Here is a 23,165-nt window from a genome sequence, read left to right as displayed (position 1 = left end):
CTCAGTCAGACCAAAACTCTTACTCTGGTGTCACCCAGCAAATTCAGGATCATCTTTTGCCTCTGAGCCACGCTTGAGATCCAGGTGTAGGCTCTGGCTTTTGGACATTCGATGAATTTGGTCAATGAGCCAGGAAGACTGTGCATCCGCTACCACATGGACGCTAAAACCACATTCCAGCCCTATGCAAGTGAATTAAACTAAAACCTGCAAAAGCAGAGACGTGTGAAGAATCAATTTTTTTTCAGCATGCAAGCAGCTAGTCTTATTCTGGCACCCCTGTCGTCTGTGTCCTATGCTATGGAAGACTGACATAGTTACTGCTGTAGCAGATAGATGACATGTATTTCACTGCATTCTTGGTCATGACCTACAGTCCTCAGAAGAGTTATGCTTAGCAAGAACATTCTGTTGTGAGAAGTGCGAGTGAGCCAAACAGGAGGACAGAGATTCCTCCTACCCTCTCATGAAAAATGCTGCCAATAGCTGACTTGACAAAAGGGTGTTCAGTCACTGTCCTGCAGGATCTGTGTTGTGGCTTTCTGTTCCGGTGACACATTAACTTCTGGGCAGAGTGTCTCTTTCTACGTGCCTGGGCAGTGTCTAGAAGATGGCAGCCTAAAATTATTTAGGACCTCTTGGTACATCTGTAAGACAAAGCAGGTATTAAATCCAGCTCTTTAAAAAATTTCCACCTCACGCTGCTTTGAATTTTATTTTGACTTAGCTTTAAGGCATACTTCGCTCTGTACTTGCAGATACAAGATAATTGTAATATGCACAAATTCATAAAATTGAGGCATTATAGAACAATATAACATGGCTAACAAACTTAGTGGGTTCTGAATTTTGCTAGGGATTACTCCAGATTTCTTTCTGAAAAATACTGATAATACATGAGGATAGCATTTAAGTAGAAACTGTGTTACATGAAAAGTCCTGTTTGTTGGCAGAGAGAAAGCACACCTTATGTGTAAGTAAAGCCAATAATTTGTTGTTGATGTAACTGAAATCCTAAGACTCTAATCATTATTAGTCCAGGTCTAATTGTTACACAAAAAGAAAGGTGACAATTCTTTATGCGTGCACTTACTTTCTATCCCTTTTCTTGGTGATAAGGCTCACCCTTCTATTGCTGCTCTGGGTCTTTAGGTTGATGGTTTCATTCATGGGTGGTGGTGAGAGGAAGGCACATTACAGCAAGTTTTCAGCATCTGGAGTCCTTCTCTGGGAGGAATATGATGTTTATGCTGCTGGTTTCTTCTTCCTCACTCTAGAGGGGTACACTCTCACTTGGGGTTATTTGTATAAGTTTTTGTAATATATTTTTACGTGTCTCTCTGGTCATCTGCAGCTCCATGTCACACTTGAATATACTATGTGAGGTACAGTTTATGTTATGTTGGATACCGCTCTGTTCTCTTTTGTCTCTAGGTTACTCTTGCTTGGACAAAATGACCTCCAGAGTAGTCTGCAAATGCCTTGTGCAATTTACGGCCTGCCACCATGGTTTACATCTAATTGCTAGCAGCCTTAGGAAAAAAGAAAAAAAAAAGTTGCAGTGGGAAGTAATTTGGAGGAAGCAGAAAGTGTCTTAAAATGAGCAGAATCCAAGGAATAGTGGAAAAAAATAAGAACTTTAGAAGTCCATCTAATAGTTAGAAGCTGTGACGTCTGATTGTATCTAAAATGAACTAAGAGAACACCCACCAGTGATTACTAATCTGCCACCATCTGAATTGTATCTCCTCAATTGGGTGAGTGCCTAATATGAAACTGAGCTGGTAAAGCTGAGGGAATGGTAACCTCTTGAACGAAAGTAGGGTGAACAATTTGAAAGCTCTCAATGTACCGGCTTCAATGTACCAGAGCAGCACATCTATCATTAACCATAAATTTCCCAGGAAAGCAGAGACACTGCCTTTTGTCTTGATGGATGTCCAAATTAGAGCTTCAATGCAATGAAAACCGATACCATTTGGGCTGATGAAGCAGCCTATTCTGTTTTCTTGTTTAGGCAAAAAGTAAAACGGTGTGTTAGAGAGTTGGCGCAGTGGGTGAGATTAGCTCACGAGCCTCCCTGCTACTTCCAGATGCTGCTTGTGAACAGCCTTATACATTTCCCATAGAGGTGCTCCCACTGCGAGTTCTTCATGCTTGGACGTGGTGTATCTTACGGATCACTTACTGAAAGCTAATGACTCCAAGGAGTTATCTTTGCTACCTGCAGTAAACACAGCCTCATATATATCATCTAGTGGTGCAGTTTTAAGCTCACTATGAGACACAGAAGCTGGTTCTTACATTTTTTAGCTGCCTTGCATTCTAAGTTGAGCGCAACCTGTGTTCTGTCCTGATGTTCCCGAAAAATTAACAGCTATAAAGGGCAGGGCTTAACTGACAATGAGTAAGGTGAAAATAATCAGAGCATTACTTCAGAGACCACTCTCCAATAACCTCCATCTGCTGCAGGAATCTGTGTTATTGTTGCCCAAAGCCTCTACTAGACATTCAGATGTTCACCGCAAAATTACAGATCTGGTATCATTTCTCTGCAACAAAAGGCATTAAAGTCCATAACAGGCACAGGGTCTTTCAAGTAACTTTTCTGGTGAGGAAAATCTGTTCAACGTGATGGAGCAGGTTAATGAGTATTTATCACATGGAATTATATGTACTTCCTTTATGTTTTTCAGAATAAGCATTGCTGTATTATTTTACAGCATGAAAAGTGGTATAGAGAAGATGTACGCTGCACCAGCACCTCAGAAACCCAAGTGTCAAAGTGAATTAAAGAATAAGGCCAGAAATGGCTTGAAGGTTTGCTTACCTAAGTATGACTTAGCAAATGTAGCCTGACTGACCATAAAGAGGGGCCTGCAACCCCTGCAGAGCTACGATACGTAACAAGACAAGAAGGCTGGCACGTAGGCAACAATCATGAGGCCAGCACAATGTTATCTTATCTCTGACAAATGGAGAACTCCAAGAGGGAGGTAGCGTATGGTAATGAATTACTGGAAACTAATGAATATGTTAAGACTCCTTGTATGAATATGTATATATGTATGCATATATGTTGTCAAACCAACTTCGTCTGGCACGCACATTTGGAGGAGCGATCCCCTGTGCGTCCAGTGCTGCAATAAAGGATACCTGCTTAATAGTCATCCCAGCTATTGAGTCCTGATTTAGTCTTTCACGGCATCAAAAGTACTTCCAGCATTTTTAATAGATGCACCAGGCTGATGCAGGTCCTACCTATATTCTCCTGCGCTTCATCATAAATAAAACTCCTGACTCAGGAATTTAGCCCTCTTCCTTTTCTCTGCCACATCTGGTATAACAAATAACTATAGGAAGGGGATGCTGCTCTTAAGTTTGGTGTTTGTTGGGTGTTTTTTTAAATAAATAGCCTGATTAACCTAATTAACTTTATTTTTTAATTCTGGGAAAAGGGTATGTTCTGTTGGCTGTGACGCTCATGCTTAGAAATTTTGTTTGCAGTAAAATGATTATTACCTTGGTTGCTGTTTAGAAGCTGGTATTTGTAAAATAAACCACGCTTTTATTTGTAAAATAACCCACGCTTCACACACAAAGAAATTAAGGCACGCTCATACGCTCAGAGACCAAAGCACAGAAAGGCCCGGGTATTGCAAACCTGCGTTTTGCCTGAGTCCCCTCGTCCTTCCACATGCACCTTGACCACGCCGAGGCCGCCACCGCTCCTTGCAGCGGCGGGCCCCACCGAGGCGCCATCCCACGCACCGCCTCCCGCCCTTTCGCGCCCGCGGAGGAAGCCTCCACAGCCAGGGAAAGGCCCCGGCCCGCCCCCCGGTCCCGCTCAGCCGCTGCCCGCCCTCCCCCAACCGCCCTAACGGCTCAACGCCCGAGGCGCGCGCCAGCAGCCCGCCCCTTGCTGCCCAACCGCGCTCCTATTGGCGGGCGGGGGAGGCACGTGACGGGCCAGCAACTGCACGTGGCGGCGGCCTTATTAGGGCCTCGGTGAGGGGCGCCATTTGCTTCACGGCAGGGCTGTAGGCGGGAGTGCGGCCTAGGCGCCTGCCTTACAGAAGCAGGAGGGTCTTTCCTGTAAAGCCCCTCCACATCTGCGACGGAGTAGGGGTTGTGAATGAGGACAACGAGTGTGCTGGGAGAGGTAGGTGTCCTCCTGCACAGGTGCTGTGGGGCCTGCTGGGAACAGGCAGGGGATCGCCGCTAATATGTTTTGTCTCCTGCAAGCAGATCTGGCAGTGTCCAGTATGAGCGAAGAGGACTGGAATGCAGAGCTGGGGGAAGAGCCATCGCGCTTCCCTCCACCCTTTGAACAGGTATGGGGTGGCAGCTGTAGCATGTTTGCTTCTTTTCCCCTTCCTTTCTCCCACTCTGTGATCTAGGTGGCTGGTGGACTGTGGTCCCCTGTTCTGGGTCTTGAAGCACCTGGAGGAACTTGCCCTTAACTTGAGTGTTGGGAATGCAGTGTATTCTTAACAAATAGTAGCAATTGTAGTCTCTCAAAATGTTGAGGTGCCTTATTTCCGTGGAGGGTACTGGGCCGTGATCTGTGTAGCCAATTATTGTTACTCTTCTGGTTGCTTAATGCTGCTTCCTTCCATTGGGTTGTGAGAGGATGCATACTTTTTTGAAAAAGCATGTGGCATAACAGTGGCACGTACTAGCAGCTCATGGCACGTACTAGCAACTAGCCCAATACATGGGCTAGGCATTGAGTACTTAACGTGGGTAGGCTTGTGGACCAGCAGAGGCTGAAAGGGAAGTAGCAAAAATTTACATAGGGCAGAAACTTCTAATTGCAGATCAGTTGTGGTAGGGGGTATTCAAGTTTTATAACTACTGAAAGAGGTGAGTCCTGTTGCCTGCACTTTTTCCTTTCTAATGCACTCCTGTTGCTTTATGTATATTGGACTTACCGTTTCTGAAGTTGTGAGATAAACTAAGAGCAGATTGCTTGTTTTGGGGTTTTAGTAGGCTGCAATTTCTTGTGCAAGTCCGATTAGTTTGATGATCCTTTTTACTGTCTATTGAATAGTGAAAGGGCAGTGATGCAACTACATTACTAGGGATTAGCCGAAATCATGTCTTTAGGTGGAAGTTCTTGGCTGTGAGTTAGGCATGAACTGTGACTTCTCTCTCTGTGCTGTTGCTCTCCTTCTAGCTGTCTTCTGTTTGCTGTCTCTTTCTGCTGGCAGTCACTGAATTGCAATTACTTTTACCTCGGCAGCAAAAGGAACATGGGTGATCTCTCAGCTGATCTCCATTGTTCAGTTAATATTGCATTCATGTTGCTTCTAAATGGTGTGATCCTAAATGCATAGCTACCATAGGAAGGATGAGGAGTGTAGCTGTTCGAGGTTTGTCAGTAGGACTTTGAATATTATTTACAGTGTGTTTTTGCAAATACGGTAGGCTGCTGTAGGAGGAGTTTACCGCTACTGAAGAGAGGAGGTTTCCTCCCCACCAGCAGTTTGCTTGCTGCTGTTTTTTGTTCAGGTTCCAGTGTTTGTTGTATACTTCCGTGAGCTCTTTTAATTTGTAGCAGCTGTATTTCCAGATCTGGATAGTTCCCAGTCTTCCTTCCCAAGTTCTCAGGAAGATATTGTATATCCAGAAATAGGTGGAGCTGTTGCTTCTTCTCATATCTTCTGTTTAAGATGCTTCTGTAAGTTGCCTCTGTTGCCCTCCCACCCCAAGTGAGCTGTGCTAATGCAGTGTAAGGCTAGAAGGAAGGTTGCCAAAAGAAGAAATTACAGTGTACGCTTCCAGAATAGTAATTTTACGAATTTAGGTTTAATGTCCGGTAGCGGTTGCTAGCTGCACTGGGAAGTGTGAAAGCTCTAGTAAAGCTAAAAAGCAGAGTCTTGAAGTAAAGGCTTAGGTAGTTATGTGACATTCCTGAGTCAGCTGGTGGTTTGGCTTACTAGTACATGCGTGGCTTGTGTTAAATAGGAGAAAATTAAACATGTCCTTTGGAAGTAAAACTGACCTGTAAGGGTAAAATGGGAAAATTAGGTGCTGTTCTGAATTGTTTCAAATGGAGTATCTGAACCTTTGACTAAATGGGCAGGGACTGACGTATTTCAGATAATTCTTTATGAGGTAATGTGTGATGTCCATTAGTAAAACCAATATGAACAGTCTGAAAGACTAGAAAAGAAAAATCTTCAAAATATTGTTTTAAACAATAAGTGTTTCTTATATCCAAGGATTAAAATGTTTGGCAAGGTAACATGATGCCTCCATAATCACTGATATAAGGCAAAATAAACTTACTTAACTTCTTAAGTCAACTGTTTGTAGTGTGGTTTTGGTGACATTCAGATGCAAACACTATGCCGTTTAATATACTGAAGTGTAATAAACTGAAGTTAACAGAAGAATCTGAGAGATTGCATTTCAGAAGGTGCATAAGGCAACTTCTTTCAACTGCAAGGCTTAGAGGCTGCATTTGAATTTATGTACTCTGCTTGGCCTGGGGTTAACGTGATGTTGTGCCTTTATTCTTTTTGTAGGCTAGCTTCTCTGGAAGACCAAATGACTCCTCGTCTGACTTCAGTCCAAGTGTGGACTCGTTTGGTATGTGAAGGGCAGTTTTGATTTTACTGACATTTGGGGGACTTGATTCCTTGAACAGTTGAGGAGATTAAAGAAAACCACAGTATTATCATTGTGGTATATTCATGTATACCCCTGGGGTACACAACATCAAATTATATGGGTAACATAACAAGTAGACTTCCCTTTTGACCCTCAACCCTTCTTTATTTACTACAAGTTATGTGCTCAATAGTGTATAACCTCTAATGAGAGTCAATAGTTGTTACCTCACAAGCATTTCTAAAACAGACTGTACTAAACGTGAACAGTACTGAAAAATAACAGTTATGTGCAATGTTGAGTAGTTCTTGTGAGGTCCTGTCTGACCGTTGTGTTGAAAATAAGAAAAGGTCAGATGAAGTTGTTGAAGGAAAACTTAGATCCATTCAAAAAAAGCCACCAAAAACCACAAACCAAAACATTAATGTTTGGTATCAAGTTTCTGGAAAGCACTCTTGAATTAATGGAGATGATGCCTTTATAAGCTTGATCAGAAGTTTAGATATAGAAGTTTTAAATGTGTCAAGCCAGAGTTGCTGCTGAAAGTAGTTTGCCCCAGGCTTTCCTTTGTGTGACTCTACAATAGACAGATCAGGAAACAGTTTCTGTTTAGAACTAATTGTGGGATTAAGGCAGTTGGGGTGTTCTTGCTGTAGTCTATGAGTTTAGGAATGTTCTTCAAGACTGCTCAAAGATGTTTTACATTTAGAGAAATTCTGTGTGAGGTGAAAATTTTGAATGTATCATTTAGTTGATACAACTGTGGTAGAACAACCTAAACTTTATTTTAACAAATTGTGATTAGCACAAATTAAATTGATACTACAGAATCTTAGAACAGCCCAGGCTGCAAGGGACCTTGAAAGATCATCTGGCCCAACCTGTTGTCATAAAGGAAGCCTAGATGATACTATCTAGCACCCTGTTCCATCTTGAAAAGCTCCGGTGATGGGGACTCCACCATATCCCCTGAGAATGTTGTTCCAGTTGCCTTTGTCTTCTACATGTGGCTTCTTTTGAAGAGAATGCCCCTGTCCTCTTTGTAGATGCCCTGCAACTACTGTGTGGAGTACTGTGATCAGGTCCACCCTGAACCTTCTCCAGGGAGAAAAGACCTAACTTCCTCAGCCTTTCCTCGTAGGACAGGTTCTCCGTATATGTAACTGCTTATGTGTTTATGAGCAGTTAGAACATGGCAGTATGTTTATTGCTGATGTATATTTCCCCTGCCTTTTAGTGTATAACTGAAAGGCAGACTTAACTTTCTCCAATTCTGTGTCCCCAAGATGTTGGGAAATTTGGAAAGTAGGAACAGGCTATCACTTGCACTTCCTGAATTATTCTTAATTTGCAGTTACAGGAAGCTGAAAAGTCTGAGCCCAGACTTTGCATTTATCCCAGTACAGCAGAAGTGTTTTATGAAGTCTTCAGGTTGCAAGCTTCAGTAATGGCTTGATAGAACAAATCAGAAAGACAGTGCCTGTGTGGAGAACTTGAGTTACAACTTAGGTGGAAGTGAGTCTTGGAGCTTTGTGTTTCGTTTGTTCCAACTCTGTGACTGTCAGCTCTGACTGCTAACATTTCCACTACATACTCCAAAAATAACTAAGTATTCTCTTGATTTGTGCCTTTTGTACTGAGCTCGTGGCAGGGAGGGCTTTCCTGCTGAAGGTCATGCTTTCACTGTCATCACTAACCATTTATTCCTTTCCTGAGCTAGGTGTATTATGCCATTTTAGATCAGTGTGAGCAATTTCAAAGTGTCTGTTTTGACTTAACACAATCTTTCTCATTCTTCTTAGTTGATAGGGAACTCTACCTGTGTTTTCAAGCATAAGTCACAATACTGACTGTAAGACTTAATACTGCTAGATAAGAGCAAACCTTATTTGCTGTTTAAATGAGGACTTAATCAAAATTGCTTGTGAAGGCCAGAGGTCTTATGTGTCTTTTTTTGACCTTGTTCAACAGGGTGCATCAGTATCAGGGATTCTTTCCCTACAACGTAATACAGAAAGGTGTGTCTTTTTTTTTTCTTTCAGAAAAAGTTGTATGGGCCTTTTTTCCCTTGCAAAACTTCTAATTTGTGAACAGATTGTGCTTTAGCTGACTTTTACATTAAACTCTCATGAGCTGCTCTCTTGTATGCAATGCACTTCTGGGCTCCATATACTTGAGAAGTGTATTGTTGGTGGTATAACTCGCACTAAATAGCATAAGTAGAGTTAAATTATGCAGGTTAAACTTCAATTTTGACTTTTTTTTTTTTCTCCTTGAAACAGTATCTAGTGGTAGTACTTTTGCGTAAATGCACAATGAGGATAAGCTAAAAGTAATATTGCATACTTGCAAATTATTTTTTTATAGAGCTTCACTTTGACTTAAAACAAATGAATTTGCTCTTTGTATTGCTTCTTGATGAAAACAAAACTTTCTTAACAAGCTGACTGTTCTGAATTTTTGATTCTCAAGGAAGTTTTTTATTTCCTGTTTCATATTCCTTTGGTGCTTAAAAATAAAAGCAAACCACCCACAAAAAACCCCAAACCCACAAACCAACAACAAAGGGAAAGCAGAATTAAAAGTCTTGCTAAAATGACATTTGTTGAGTATGTACAAGATTTGGGGGTGGATGTCTCTGGAATGGATTAAAATTGGGATTTTAAATCCCTATGTACAGTGGAAAAATATAAGTGAATGCATATGATGAGGAAATCAGTGGATCTAGGAGCTGTTTTTCAGGGATATGCTTACGAAACACTTGATTTTAATTCCAGTGATTTGGAGCTGAGAAATCATTCTGATCCTCTTAATCTGTGAAATACTACTTGAAAATTAGTAAATTTTGAGTGGTAAATGTGATGAATTAAACACTAGCATTTGGTACTTCTGGATTCCCTGTAAGACTAGTTAGTTTGCAAACCTGTATAGACGTGAGTCACATGAGTAATTTGCATAGTAGGTGAATAATTGTGAAAGTTGCTGTACTTTTACCAGACTTAATAGGTTGGTCAGGAAGTAACAGTGCATTCTACAGTTCATTTGGTGAAAGTGCTAAGCATAGCAGACTTCACTAAAGAATGTTTATTAGTTCTGTCCTGTTCGCTGTCTGTAAGTCCAGCATCTTTCATTAGTAGAGACAGTGAACACAGAGGGGCAGCGCATTGAAAGAACTTATTAAAGTAGATGCTTTCCTCATGAAGTATTTTGTTGGCACATGATGAAACTTTTAATATTAACTTGGTGTACTTGAAGTGTGGAAATCTCAATGGAAGAGGAGGAGTGATGGAGTAAGAATTGTCTTGATGGCAAGTAAAGGAAGGAGAGTTCCCTCACTTCTTTAGAGGCAAATAGACTCTGTCAATGGAAGCCAATCTGTTATGGTAAACCATAAAAACATCAGTTTAAGTAATTGGTAAGGTGTCTTTGTTTCTTGTTCTGTGTTGTGTATAAACATGAATCTCAGAATCTTTTGTACTGTCTTTGCCACAAACTACTCACTTAAATCTTCCAAGTGAGCATGAACTCTGAACACTGTTCAGACTACAAAAGCAGTAGCTTAACCCTTTGAGTATTGAATGAACAAAGCTTCCTAATTGAGTGACGTGATATATAAACCAAACATCATCTGACATGTTGTTTTCTTTATGACAAGCTCTTGTATGCAGGTAATCTCTTTAACTAATATATTTGTCTTCTTGTGGAATGCACTAGTGCCTGTTTTTTTTCAGGGGTATCCATGTTGTTATGTTAAGCAGTTTTAATGTGGAAGGAAAACACCAACAGTCATTTTCCATGATGTGCCATATGGAATCATAGAATCATAGAATGGTTTGGGTTGGAAGGGACCTTAAAGATCATCTAGTTCCAACCCCCCTGCCATGGGCAGGGACACCTCCCACTAGAGCAGGTTGCTCGAAGCCCCATCCAGCCTGGCCTTGAACACCTCCAGGGATGGGGCACCCACGACCTCCCTGGGCAACCTGTTCCAGTGCCTCACCACCCTCATAGGAAAGAATTTCTTCCTCATATCTAATCTAAATCTCCCCTCTTGCAATTTAACACCATTACTCCTTGTCCTGTCACTATACTTCCTGACAATGAGGCCCTCTCTGGCTCTCCTGTAGGCTCCCTTCAGATACTGAAAGGCTGCTATTAGGTCTCCCCAGAGCCTTCTCTTCTCCAGGCTGAACAACCCCAGCTCTCTCAGCCTGTCCTCATAGGAGAGGTGGTCCATACCTCTCATCGTCTTCATGGCCCTCAGCTGGACCCGTTCCAGCAGATCCATGTCCTTCCTGTGTTGAGGACTCCAAAGCTGGACACAGTACTCCAGGTGGGGTCTTAGGAGTGCAGAGCAGAGGGGCAGAGTCACCTCCTGTGACCTGCTGGCCACGCTTCTCTTGATGCAGCCCAGGATGTAGTTGGCCTTCTGGGCTGCCAGTGCACATTGCTGGCTCATGTTAAGCTTCTCATCCACCAACACCCCCAAGTCCTTCTCCTCAGGGCTGCTCTCTAGCCATTCTCCACCCAATCTGTATTTGTGGCTGGGATATAATTGCACATCATGAAGTTTTTCCAGGCTTTTATGTTTTGATTTCAGAATTCATATTTTTGTGGTGGTTGCTGGTGTACCCTGATCTTGACTTGGATACTGCAGAATAGGAAATTTTATTTTTATAGAATCACTTAGGTTGGAAAGCAACTCTGAAGATCGGCTGGTCCAAATCCTTGCATAGCGTAAACTGCAGCAGGTTGCTCAGAACCTCGTCCGCTGAGTTTCAAATTTCTGCAGGGATGGAGACTATCCAAGCTTTTTGGACAACTTGTCTAGTGTCTAGCTGCTCTGAGTAAAAAGGTTTCCTTATGTTAAAATGGATTTTTCCGTATTTTGATTTGTGCCCATTGCTGCTTGTCCTCTCATTGGGTAGCAGTGAAAAGGATCTGTTCTGTTTGCTCACTTTTGTTACGATGTAAGATCCTGTGAGCCTTGCTTCCAGGCAGAGCAGTTCTAGCTCTCAGCCACTCTGTATGACAGATGCAGTGGTCTCTCCATTGTCTTTGTGGTCCCTTGCTGGACGCACTGCAGTATGTCAGTGTCTGTTTTGTACTGGGCAGCCTACAACTGGATGCAGCGCTGTAGATACAGCATCATCAGCAGGGAAGGACCACTTTACCCCCTTGCTGGCAGTGATTTTCCTAGTGTAGCCCAGAATGCTGATGGCCTATACTGCAAGGGCACATCGCTGGCTTATGTTCAGTTTACTATCCAATGGAGCCCCCAAGTTTTTCTCTGCAAAGATGCTTTCCAGCTGGTTGGCAGCAGTGTGTACAGGTGCCTGAAGTTATTCCTCCACAGGTGCAGGATTTTTGTGTTTCTCTTTGAACTTCAAAGTTCCTGCCTGCCCCATGTCTCTAGTATGTTTTGAGTTTCCTCTGGATGAAGCACCGCCCTGTATTATGTCCTGGATTTGTGCGTCTGCAAACTTGTTGAGGGAGCATTCTGTCCTGTCATCTGTACCATAAATGAGGATGGTAAACTGTGTTGGCCCTGGTATCAAACAGTAGAGTACTTTGCTAGTGATTGGCCTCCAGGTGGAGCTTGTGCTGCTGATCACAATCCTTAGAGCCCAGTGGTTCACCCTGCTTTCAGTCCTCCTCACTGTACAGTCAGGTAGGCAGTATTTAATTGGTTTGTGTATGAGTATGGTATAGGAGATGGTGTCAAAAGCCTTACTTTCTTGTTTTGCAGGTGTTGATGAAAAACCTAACAGAAGTCAGCATATGCAGGATCATTTTGGAGAGTATTCTGGGACTAGAGGTAGGATTGCATGATTAAAGTTTGTAGTTTTGGGCATGATTAAGCCTTCCTTTTGGACAAGCCACTTAGAATGGAGGACTTTGCAACTGGTATCTGAGCAGATTCTGGAAACTCAAATTTTACTATGTTGGTAGCAGTACTGTTGCTGAGTGGTGCAATTCCTTATAGAAAACAGTAGTTAACACCTGACCTAAGCTTGTAATTTTAATTCGTTTTCTTTGTCTCATAAAAGGATACCTTTATCATGTGGTGTTTTTTATTGGAATGTGAGGTAGGCTGCAGACCTGAGGTCCCTTTCAGCCAGAATGATCCTGTGATTTTACTGTTGAGTTGGAAAAAAACCCCACCAAACTGAAATGATAACAAAAAAATCCAAACACACCCAAAACCAAAAACCTACCCTGAAGTCAAAGATATGTTTGAATGTTAAGTTGATTCTTTCTTCTAATTATAGATACTGATGAAGGTCTGAACAGGCAGTATCAACCAGCACGTAGATTCGGTAGTGGAAGGAATTTTGGAAACAGAGGTAACTTTTTGGAATATCTGTAATTCTAGTGGCTAGTCATATTTGGTACATTAAATTTTCCCGTTTCAGGTACTCAGTTTCGTTGTATTGGAGCTAAACGAGTATTTATGACTTGGAGGGTAACACCAATCCTTACTTCTGCATAACGTAGGCACTCAGTATCACCCCTTCCTTTTGACTGCACAACATAAAATACCTCACCGTATTTGCCTGAAGGCAGGGCTCTACATTTAAAATCAATTTTCTGTTTACTTCTTGCTTTGATATTGCTCTCCCTGGAGAGGGGTATTTTTCTTACAATCTCGTTGAGTCATAATGTAGTATTCAAGGCAGTATACAAGCAATATTGGTATTCATATATATACACCATGTGAGGGAGTATACCAGTGCTCTTCTGTGGAAGACCTGAAAGCTTTCTTTAGTTATACATAAAGCAGTATTTAATCTCTGTCTTCTTCCTGCTTATGATGGTGAGTACCACCACTTTTATGCAATGCACATTGAAAAAGTTAGTAATTGGCAGTCTGGCAGTGCTGCCATATATGGTTCTGCTAGGTACTATTGAAAGCACGTAGGACAGTGGAAGCTGCTAATCACGCAGCATCTGTCTAGATAGATAGTTCTATAGCTGTAAGTGGGCCTGGTTTTGAAACAAGGAAGGTGTCCTGGTTTGGGCATGTTTAGCAAAAGTTCAGAGCTTCAGAACAGCTTTGGAGCCACATAATAACTTCATGTTTATTCTTTCAAGAAATTGGATACAGTTTCTGCATCTCTTGGATGGATGCCCTTTATTGGTATTGGAATGCTAGACTTGTTTAATTAAGCAGGCAGCAACACTGGTGATGCTGTGGGATGATGATGAAGAACAGTTGGCTGTAGACTCTCCAGCAATTGTGAAATAACTCACAAGCTGTATTTAAGGTCTGTAGCATTTATGGTTGTTGATACCTATACAACAACTAGTATTGTTAATACCTATACTCTTTTGTATGTGAGCCTTTAAGAGATGATTTTTATTTTTTCTAATTTGGAAAAGCTCAAAAGACACAAATTAGTATGCACCAAGCGTAGAAGGAGCTACTGTTGCTTTGGTAGGAGAAGTCATTATAGAATTGTAAATGGTTTGGGTTGGAAGGACATTTAAAGGCCGGTTAGTTCCAACCCCTCTGCCATGGGCAGGGACACCTCCCACTAGACCATGTTGCTCAAAACTCTCCTCTGTCCTGTAGGCCCTCTTTAAATACTGGAAGGCTGCTATAAGTTCTCCCCGGAGCCTTCACCTCTCCAGGCTGAACGACCTTCTTGGTCTTATTTAGCAGAAGATGCTGTTTGTCATTACAAGATGATAAAACAGCTGTTGAGTTGAAGAATAAAGACTAAGAAGTAAATGATGATACAAGCTTGAATCTTAGACAACACCTAAAATTATCCAATCTAAAATGAGAAATACCTTGTTTACGCTTGTGGCTGTTAACTTCCTCTCCTTCTCATCAAGAGTGTGTAGAAATAAAAATAGGCTAAATACTTGGCCCTTCCTGTCTTAAGCAACTGAATAAGCAATTCTGAGTAATAAAAAAAGTTGAAATTGGTAAATCTGAAAGTCAGGTTTTCAATTGCTCCACAGGAGGCAGCAATTGCAATCCTACCTCATTTCACAGTACTGGTTATGAAAACTGAGAAGGTACAAATGCTGTTAAATTGTCCTGTGACTGAAGCAGAGGACTGAACTGATCTGCATCATAACTGGAGAGTTGAAGTTAGTAGTTTATAAAGCTCATATGCATGTGAAGTCAAATGCTTCAAGACTTCGTGTTTGATTTACTTTTTGCAGGAAGCAGTACTACAGAATAGTAGGCCTTTTGTTGTGCTTTTTGGCAAAAAAAAATACTTCTTCTCTTCATTTCTCATATGTTTAGGTGAATCACTTTGTTTTATTGTACTTTTAATCTGAATTTGTAAAATAAGGACTGCGAAGAATAATTACCAAACAAGACACTTGATCCACACATGCAAAATTGGGCGAACTAAGTTGTTGTGTGCTATGCTATACTCCAGGTTTTCAAGAAAGGAACATAGAAGATTCTAGTACACAAAGAGGCTTTAGAGGATTTCCTGGCGGCTTTGGACGAAGTGAGGGTAAGTTTTTTGGTTTTTATGTTGCGGGGTTTATGTGGTGACAACATACATTTGATTATTCTTTCTGAGTTTGGTTTCTGCCTGAGAACTACAAGTATAAAGGTGAAAGCAATGAAATAACTTCTGCTCTTCAGCTGTGTTATGGAACATGGATGGTGTCTTTGAGAAATAGTATCACTGGGAATAATACCACAGCGTAGGTTGGAGTTATAAAGAATCTGTTGGAGCTGTTGCACTGTAGAGTTTTGGGAGTAAATAGTATTAGCTTTAAGCATAGTCTTTCATTATACTAATTTTAGACATTCTATCCACTGCACTGTGTGTTACTTACAGGTATTAAAGATGAGCAAAGAGGCAGACCTCAGTCTGGTGCTTTTCTTGGCTTTAGAGGAAGAGGAGCATTTGGAGGTCGTCCAGGTGAGACTTTTTAGTATGGTGGTGAACCTTTCAGATTTCCTGATTGCTGACTTCTGGCAATGCAATACCTTCTTAGCTTTGCTAAACGCTATCACTGTGATTGCTCTCCCTGTCTGAATAAAGAACCTACTGCAAATGTTAGATGTCTTGTGTGGGCATGCGAGCAAAGGTATGTTTGTAACTTGGATAAATTTTAGAAAGTGGATTTTCAAAGCTGTTGTCTTCAGTAATTTTTTTTCTTGGTCCTGCTGCTACTGGGTCAGTTAATGCACAGTAAAGCAGAGATGCTAGCCCCAAAATTCAAAGCGAATCTTAAAGAACTTGCTCAGCTTTGAAGCAGTCACTCCAGACTTTTCCACTTCCCCTATAAAGGCAAATACTGTTTCAGGTTTTTCCAGGCTGACAGGTAAGGTTTGTACCTCTGGGGGCCAGGTCTTCTTGATGACTTTATTCTAATGTTGGATTTTTTGCTGTCTACAAAGGATCTTTCTCTCATGGTCCTACCTTCCTGTGCCACTGATGCTACTGTAACTTGTAAGCTACGTGTTGTGATACCTACAGCATAGCTATTTATCACTTGCAAAAGTTCCATAATTCAAGTCTGGAATACCATTGAACTAGTGTAATGCATAGTGGGAGGCTGGTAATCTCAATGTAAGAACATTTTGTGTGATACTGGTAAAAGAATTTTTCACTGTAGAAAAGATATAATGATTTGTGTATATGTTGTCAGAAATGCTCGTTAGTATCCAGAGAACAATTGATTTGGCTCTATTTGACTTGGTTCAAATTAAATTTTTCAGAATTTTAGTTCAAATAATGATTTTCAGTAACTTAAGTGTTTATAGAGGCAGCATGCTAATACTCACCGTGGACATAACTGCATCCTTAACACAGGTTTCCATACTTTTTCATGACCATTGTATAAAATGATATCCATAGCAGTCTTTATGTACTAATGTTAGGTGACAGTTGCACTAGTCTGTGTAGAGGTTCACATGGAAAGATAATTCTTCATAAAGAGTGGTTTGTGCACGTGAAGAGAATGTGTCTGGATCTAGCGAAGGAACAGAGCAAGCACTGCTAGGCTGTTGTGCTGCCTCCACCTCTGAATAGTGCTTATGTAATCCTTAACAGTTTGTAGTTAATGAAGGTAGGGCTGTGCTGGCTTTTCTTAGGGTGGTTATGATTTTTGCATAAAAGTGATTACAGACACTCTATGTTGTGTCTTTGCTTGTTTTCTGTGTCACCATCTCAACGAAGCTATGGTTCTACAGAGTTGCTTAAGAGTATTGCTGCTGAATAAAGCATTCCTGATCGAAGTCACATTATTGGCTGCCTCTTTACAAGTAGCATAAATACCAGTTAATAATTTGAGAATTTTTTGTTGTTGAGAATGAGCAATAGGATTAATGTGCTGCCCTGATGCTATTCTTTTGTGGTTGCACTGCTGCAGTGAGGATGGAGGAGGCATTGCAGGGTGATTATACTTCTGTGGTACTGGTATTAAAATTGTCATTCTCATGGTATGATTTTCATGAATGGCTTGAGCTACACATTTGAGTACAGAACCTATTAATGGTTTGTGTTGCTGTCTTTATTTTTCACTCAGTCTTGTCCCTTACCTAAATTTCTAACCTTTCTTTTCCAGAGGGGCCTTAGGTTAAAGGTTTTCTTTACTCTTTCAAATCAGCAACCGAACTTCCTGCACAGAGTAGCTGGAAACTACCAGTTAGGTTTAAGGCTTATCCCATGTTGTGTATAGTAAGAGTAAGGACTGAAAACAGATTCTGGGAATGCTGCTGTTAATAGCTCAGTCTTAATATGGTTTTTACACATGTAAAACATGTGGTACTTCCTCACTCTTTAAGAATAAATGTCTGTTTTTCAAGCAATAATGAAAGCAAAACCCACACAATATGTGGGTGTAAAGGTCAGAACTTCATGGAGTGGTTGTTATAATATGTGGCTGTTGAAAGAGTTAGGATAGTTTCCTGTTCTTGAAAAATTACTGTGATGACACTGAGGTTCATGAGAAAGACCTGAGTCCTGGTGGACAATAGGATGACTGTGAGCCAACAATGTGCCATTGTGGCCAAGAAGGTCAATGGCATTCTGGGGTGCCTCAGGAAGAGTGTGACCAGAAGGTCGAGAGAGATTATCCTCCCCCTCTACTCTGCCCCACTGGAGCACTGTGTCCAGCTCTGGGCTCCCCAGTTCAAGAACGACAGGCAACTGCTGGAGGGGGTACAGCGGAGGCCTACAAAGATGATTAGGGGCCTGGAGCATCTCCTTTACGAGGAAAGGCTTGGGTCTTTTTAGTCTAGAGAAGAGAAGACCGAGGGGGGGATCTGATCAATGCTTATAAATACTTAAAGAGGTGGTGTCAAGAGGATGGGGCTGGTTTTTTTTCAGTGATGATCAGTGACAGGACAAGAGGTAATGGGCACAAACTTGAATATTAGAAGTTCCACCTAAATACAAGGAAGAACTTGTTTACTTTGAGGGTGGCAGAGCACTGGAACAGTCTGCCCAGGGAGGTGGTGGAGTCTCCTTCTCTGGAGACATTCAAAACCTGCTCGGATATGTTCCTGTACAATCTGCTCTGGGTGGACCTGCTTTGGCAGGGGGGTTGGACTAGATGGTCTGGAGAGGTCCCTTCCAGCCCTATGTGATTCTGTGACTGGCTCTTTTGTTATTTAGTAGTTGGTTATATAGCGTAAAACAAGCATCTCCTGTTTTTGTGGAAAAGTTGCATGATTCTTAAAACCAGAATACTGTAACAGTAAGCATGTGTGAATTTCTCATTACAATATTTTATCATTTTTAGGGCAAAAACCTTAACTTAAGAGGTAACAAAACAAGGTTATAAAACAGCCATTTTGTGGCACTTCAGTTTCTTGTTACAGATGCATTTTTTAGTTCATGATTCATCTCCAGTGAGTATAGACAACTTTATCTGCCCTTGCAAAGCAAGTGCTGGATTTAGGAGGGATTGTTCCTCTTGATTGTCTTTAAATACAACTTGCTTTATCTAGATATCATGTGACGGCATCTGCGATGATTGCATTTGATTTGGTAAGAGACCTAATAAGAGGCAATTAAGGACCAGATCTGGTTTGTGAAGTCCTCAGCAACATGCCGGGTTCAGTTCCTTGATACTGTTACTGCAAGGTCCTGCTAAGCTCTGACATCCTCTCTTTCTGCCTTTTAAAACACAAATATGGGGCCTTTGTCTTTAGGCTTTTTGTAACTGACTACCAGAAGCCTCAAGGCAATGAAAAGGGATTTCAGAACTGGTCAAGGGGTCAGGAGCACAGGTGGTGTTCTCTTCTATCCCGGCAGACATAGGGATGGACGAAGGGCTAAGTAGGAAGAAACAACAAATCAACTCATGGTTAAAAGGCTGGAGTAAACGGCAGGACTTTGGATTATTTGAGCACAGGCTGATCTACAGGTCACCAGGCGTGCTTGCAGCAGCGGGGAGAGAAGAAACAACAAATCAACTCATGGTTAAAAGGCTGGAGTAAACGGCAGGACTTTGGATTATTTGAGCACAGGCTGATCTACAGGTCACCAGGCGTGCTTGCAGCAGCGGGGAGAAGCAGGGCTCATTGAGAGAGCTTTAAACTAGATTTGAAGGGGGACGGGGTTGGAACCAGGGTTACTAAAGTGGTGCCCGGGAGCAGTGCGCCAGTGCTATTAGGTAAAGGTGCCAGCCCTTCCAGAAAAAGAGTGGGAGAGTTAGCCCAGCTGAAGTGCATCTACATGAATGCATGCAGCACGGGCAACAAACAGGAGGAGCTGGAGGCCATCATGCGACAGGAAGACTATGATCTAGTTGCCATCACAGAAACGTGGTGGGAGGACTCGCATAACTGGAGTGCTGTGATTGATGGCTACCAACTGTTCAGAAGGGACAGGCAAGGAAAGAGAGGTGGTGGGGTGGCCCTTTATGTTAAGAACAATATTATATGCCTAGAACTCAGCAATATGCACAATGACAGTGTTGAGTGCCTATGGATAAGAATCAATGGGAAGACCAGTAAGGCAGACATTGTGGTGGGAGTTTGTTATAGGCCCCCAAACCAGGATATAAAGGCTGATGAAGTATTCTATAGGCAGCTGACAGAGGCCTCATAATCACTCTCCCTTGTACTCATGGGGGACTTCAACTTCCCTGATATCTGCTGGCAATATAACACAGCAGAGAGGCAACAGTCCTGGAGATACTTGTAGTGTGTGGAAGACAACTTCCTAACTCAGCTGGTGAGGGAACCGACTAGGGAAAGTGCCCTACTGGACCTGCTGATAGTTAACTCAGAAGGTCTTGTGGGGGATGTAAATGTTGGAGGCCGTCTTGGACAGAGTGATCACGAAATGATAAAATTTTCAATTCTTGCTGAAGCAAGGTGGGGGGCCAGCAAGACTGCCACCTTGGACTTCCGAAGGGCAGACTTGGGCCTCTTCAGGAGCATGGTTGAGTGTCCCTTGGGAGACAGTCCTTAAGGTCAAGGGTGCCCAGGAAGGCTGGTCGTACTTCAAGGAAGCACTCTTAAAGGTGCAGGAGCCATACCCAAGTCTCAAAAAACAAGCAGGAAGGGAAGAAGACCAGCTTGGCTAAATAGAGAGCTTCGGCTGGAACTCAGGAACAAAAAGAAGGTTTATAATCTTTGGAAAAGGGGCCTGGCAGGCAAGGAGAAATACCAGGAAGCGGTGATGATATGCAGGGGGAAAATTAGAAGGGCCAAGACTCAAGCTGAGCTCATCTTGGCCACTAAAGTTAACAATAACAAAAAGGGTTTTTTTCGGTATGTTAACAGTAAGAGAAAGATTAGGGATAATGTGGGCCCACTGATGAATGAGGTAGGCACCCTAGTAGTGGAAGACACGAAGAAAGCAGAGTTGCTGAATGCTGCCTTTTCTTCGGTCTTCACTGTTAGGACTGCCCCTCATAAATCCCTGGCCTTGGAGGCAAAGGGGATGGTATGGAGAGAGGAAATTTTTCCTCTAGTAGAGGAGGACCAGGTTCGGGACCACTTGGCCAAACTGTACATTCATAAGTCCGTGGGCCCTGATGGGATGCACCCGCGAGTGCTGAGAGAGCTGGCAGACGTTATCACTGGGCTACTCTATCATCCTTGAGAAGTCATGGAGAACAGGAGAGGTGCCTGAGGACTGGAGGAAGGCCAACATCACTCCAGTCTTCAAAAAGGGCAAGAAGGAGGACCCTGGGAACTCCAGAGCAGTTAGTCTCACTTCTGTCCCTGGGAAGGTAATGGAGAGACTCATTCTAGATGTCATCTCCAAAAAAGTTGAAGAGCGGGGGGTTATTGGAAGTGGGCAACATGGGTTTACCAAGGGTAAATCGTGTTTGACCAATCTGATGGCCTTCTACGATGCTATAACTGGTTGGTTGGATGAGGGGAGGGCAGCAGATGTCATCTACTTTGACTTCAGCAAGGCTGTTGACACTGTCTCCTGTAACATCCTCATTGGGAAACTAAGGCAGTATGGGCTGGGTGAGGGGACAGTGGGGTGGATTGAGAACTGGCTGTTCAGGTAATTGGTAATTACTCGCTGTAACTAATCATTACAAAGGGTAATGATTAATGGAGCAGGTTCAAGTTGGAAGCCTCTAACCAGTGGTGTCCCCAAGGGGTCAATACTTGGTCCAGTGCTGTTCAACATATTCATCAGTGACCTGAATGGGGGGACAGAGTGTATCCTCAGCAAGTTCGCTGATGATACCAAACTGGGAGGGGTGGCTGACACCCTGGAGGGCTGTGCTGCCATCCAGTGAGACTTGGACAGGCTAGAGAGCTGGGCAAGGAAGAACCTCATGAGGTTCAACAGGGAAACGTTTAGGGTCCTGCACCTGGGGAAGAAGAATGTCAGGCACCAGTACAGGTTAGGCGTGGACCTGCTGGAGACAATTTCTGAAGAGAAAGATCTAGGGGTCCTGGTGGTCAGCAAAATGGCAATGAGCAAGCAGTGTGCTCTTGTGGCCAGGAAGGCCAACGGAATCCTGGGCTGCATAGGGAAGAGTGTAGCCAGCAGGTCAAGGGAAGTCATTCTCTCCCTCTACTCTGCACTGGTGAGGCCACAACTGGAATACTGTGTCCAGTTCTGGGCTCCCCAGTTCAAGAGGACAGGAAACTACTGGAAGGAGTCCAGCGAAGGGCAACAAAGATGATTCAAGGATTGGAGCATCTCCCTTATGAGGAGAGACTGAGAGAGCTGGGACTCTTTAGTCTGGAGAAGAGAAGGCTGAGGGGAGACCTTATTAATGCTTACGAGTATCTCAAGGGAGGGTTGAAGGAGGAGGGAGCCAGACTCTTTTCAGTGGTTCCCAGTGAGAGGACGAGGGGCAACGGGCACAAGTTGGAACATAAGAGGTTCCACTCAAATATGAGAAAAAACTTCTTCACAGTAAGGTGACAGAGCCCTGGAACAGGCTGCCCAGGGAGGTTGTGGAGTCCCCTTCTTTGGAGATTTTCAAGACCCGCTTGGATGCAGTCCTGAGTAACATGCTCTGACAAGCTCTGGGCAATCCTGCCTTAGCAAGGGAGTTGGACTAGATGATCTCTATGGTCCCTTCCAACTCTAAAATTCAGTGAAATTCAGTAACTAAGCTTTCATTGCTTACCTAAATATTTCCACTCATTCTACCAACCATATCGGGACCCACTGTTGAGTTTTCTAAGTGCCTCTGTTTTTCATTAAGGTTCTTATTTAGATTTTCTCTCAAATGAGCTATTTATTCCTAAAAGTAATTTATCTGGAATGCTTTCTTTAACAGCAGCTCACAATGAATGCAATGAAGAAATAAGTTCTGAAAGAGGTAAGTAGATTCTTCACAAGTAACATGCCAATGCCAGTTTTAACTTCCTTTTAACTCAAGGAACATTCTTTTGCTTAAAGTAGCTGCAAGTAATTGGGTACAAAAGAAGATAGTGATATGGGTAAATAACCATATCAAAACTGTTTGTGTAACATGAGTTGTCAAGCAAATACTGTTAAACCCATTATGTTTGAACTTCATTCCTCTTTAAATTACTGGGCAGCACAGTAGTCTTTATTTAGGTGAGAATGAACCAACTTTTTGGAATGAGGTGCTGTAGAATTCCTCTGTTGCTGGCTGTTTCTTCTTTCTGATGGTAAAGCTTATATACTTAAGACACAAGTATTAAGAGAACTTAATTAGCAATAATGTGGGCATCTAAGTGATGATAGCCATTAAAGTGAACCATGAAGGAACAGCAGATTCTCAGTTTCAGATGCTACAGCATCTGGTATTCTATTTCTGGAAAACAGGCTTGATGTGTTTTACCAAGTGCAAGTTACTAAATGTAATGATCTGTATGTGCAGAGGTCAGGTTGAAATGTATAATGAATAATGACTTTCTGACATGTATTCGAAGTGTCAGTTGGGGCAATGTAATAGTGAACTCCTGACTTGTGTATGAATAACTTTGGTTCTTGATTCTTCCTCATTTGAGGTCCCTGTGAGATGGCTTCTATTGCTAACCTTTTAGTGAGCATCAAATAATTAATTTTGTACCTCTGAGATTATTCCTTAAGGAATGCAGAATAGTAAATATATTGCCATCAAGAGATTAATTTTATTCTTGTGGATTAATAAAA

General features: G+C 42.3%; 1 protein-coding gene across 1 annotated transcript in view; it reads left to right on the top strand.

Moving 5' to 3' along the window:
* Positions 1-4,226: 4,226 nt before the first annotated feature.
* The window catches only part of DDX4 (DEAD (Asp-Glu-Ala-Asp) box polypeptide 4), a 31,692-nt gene continuing 12,753 nt past the window's right edge, over positions 4,227-23,165 (top strand). The window contains exons 1-7 of the mRNA XM_014964851.1: positions 4,227-4,334; positions 6,534-6,597; positions 12,368-12,436; positions 12,891-12,965; positions 15,021-15,101; positions 15,435-15,518; positions 22,246-22,362. Of these exons, the coding sequence (XP_014820337.1) occupies positions 4,227-4,334; positions 6,534-6,597; positions 12,368-12,436; positions 12,891-12,965; positions 15,021-15,101; positions 15,435-15,518; positions 22,246-22,362 (598 nt within the window). The remainder of the gene's footprint in view (positions 4,335-6,533; positions 6,598-12,367; positions 12,437-12,890; positions 12,966-15,020; positions 15,102-15,434; positions 15,519-22,245; positions 22,363-23,165) is intronic.

This window comes from Calidris pugnax, unplaced genomic scaffold (assembly GCF_001431845.1).
Source record: "Calidris pugnax isolate Ruff unplaced genomic scaffold, ASM143184v1 scaffold273, whole genome shotgun sequence".
Classification (NCBI taxonomy): Eukaryota; Metazoa; Chordata; class Aves; order Charadriiformes; family Scolopacidae; genus Calidris; species Calidris pugnax.
This window is presented reverse-complemented; position numbering and strand designations above follow the sequence as displayed.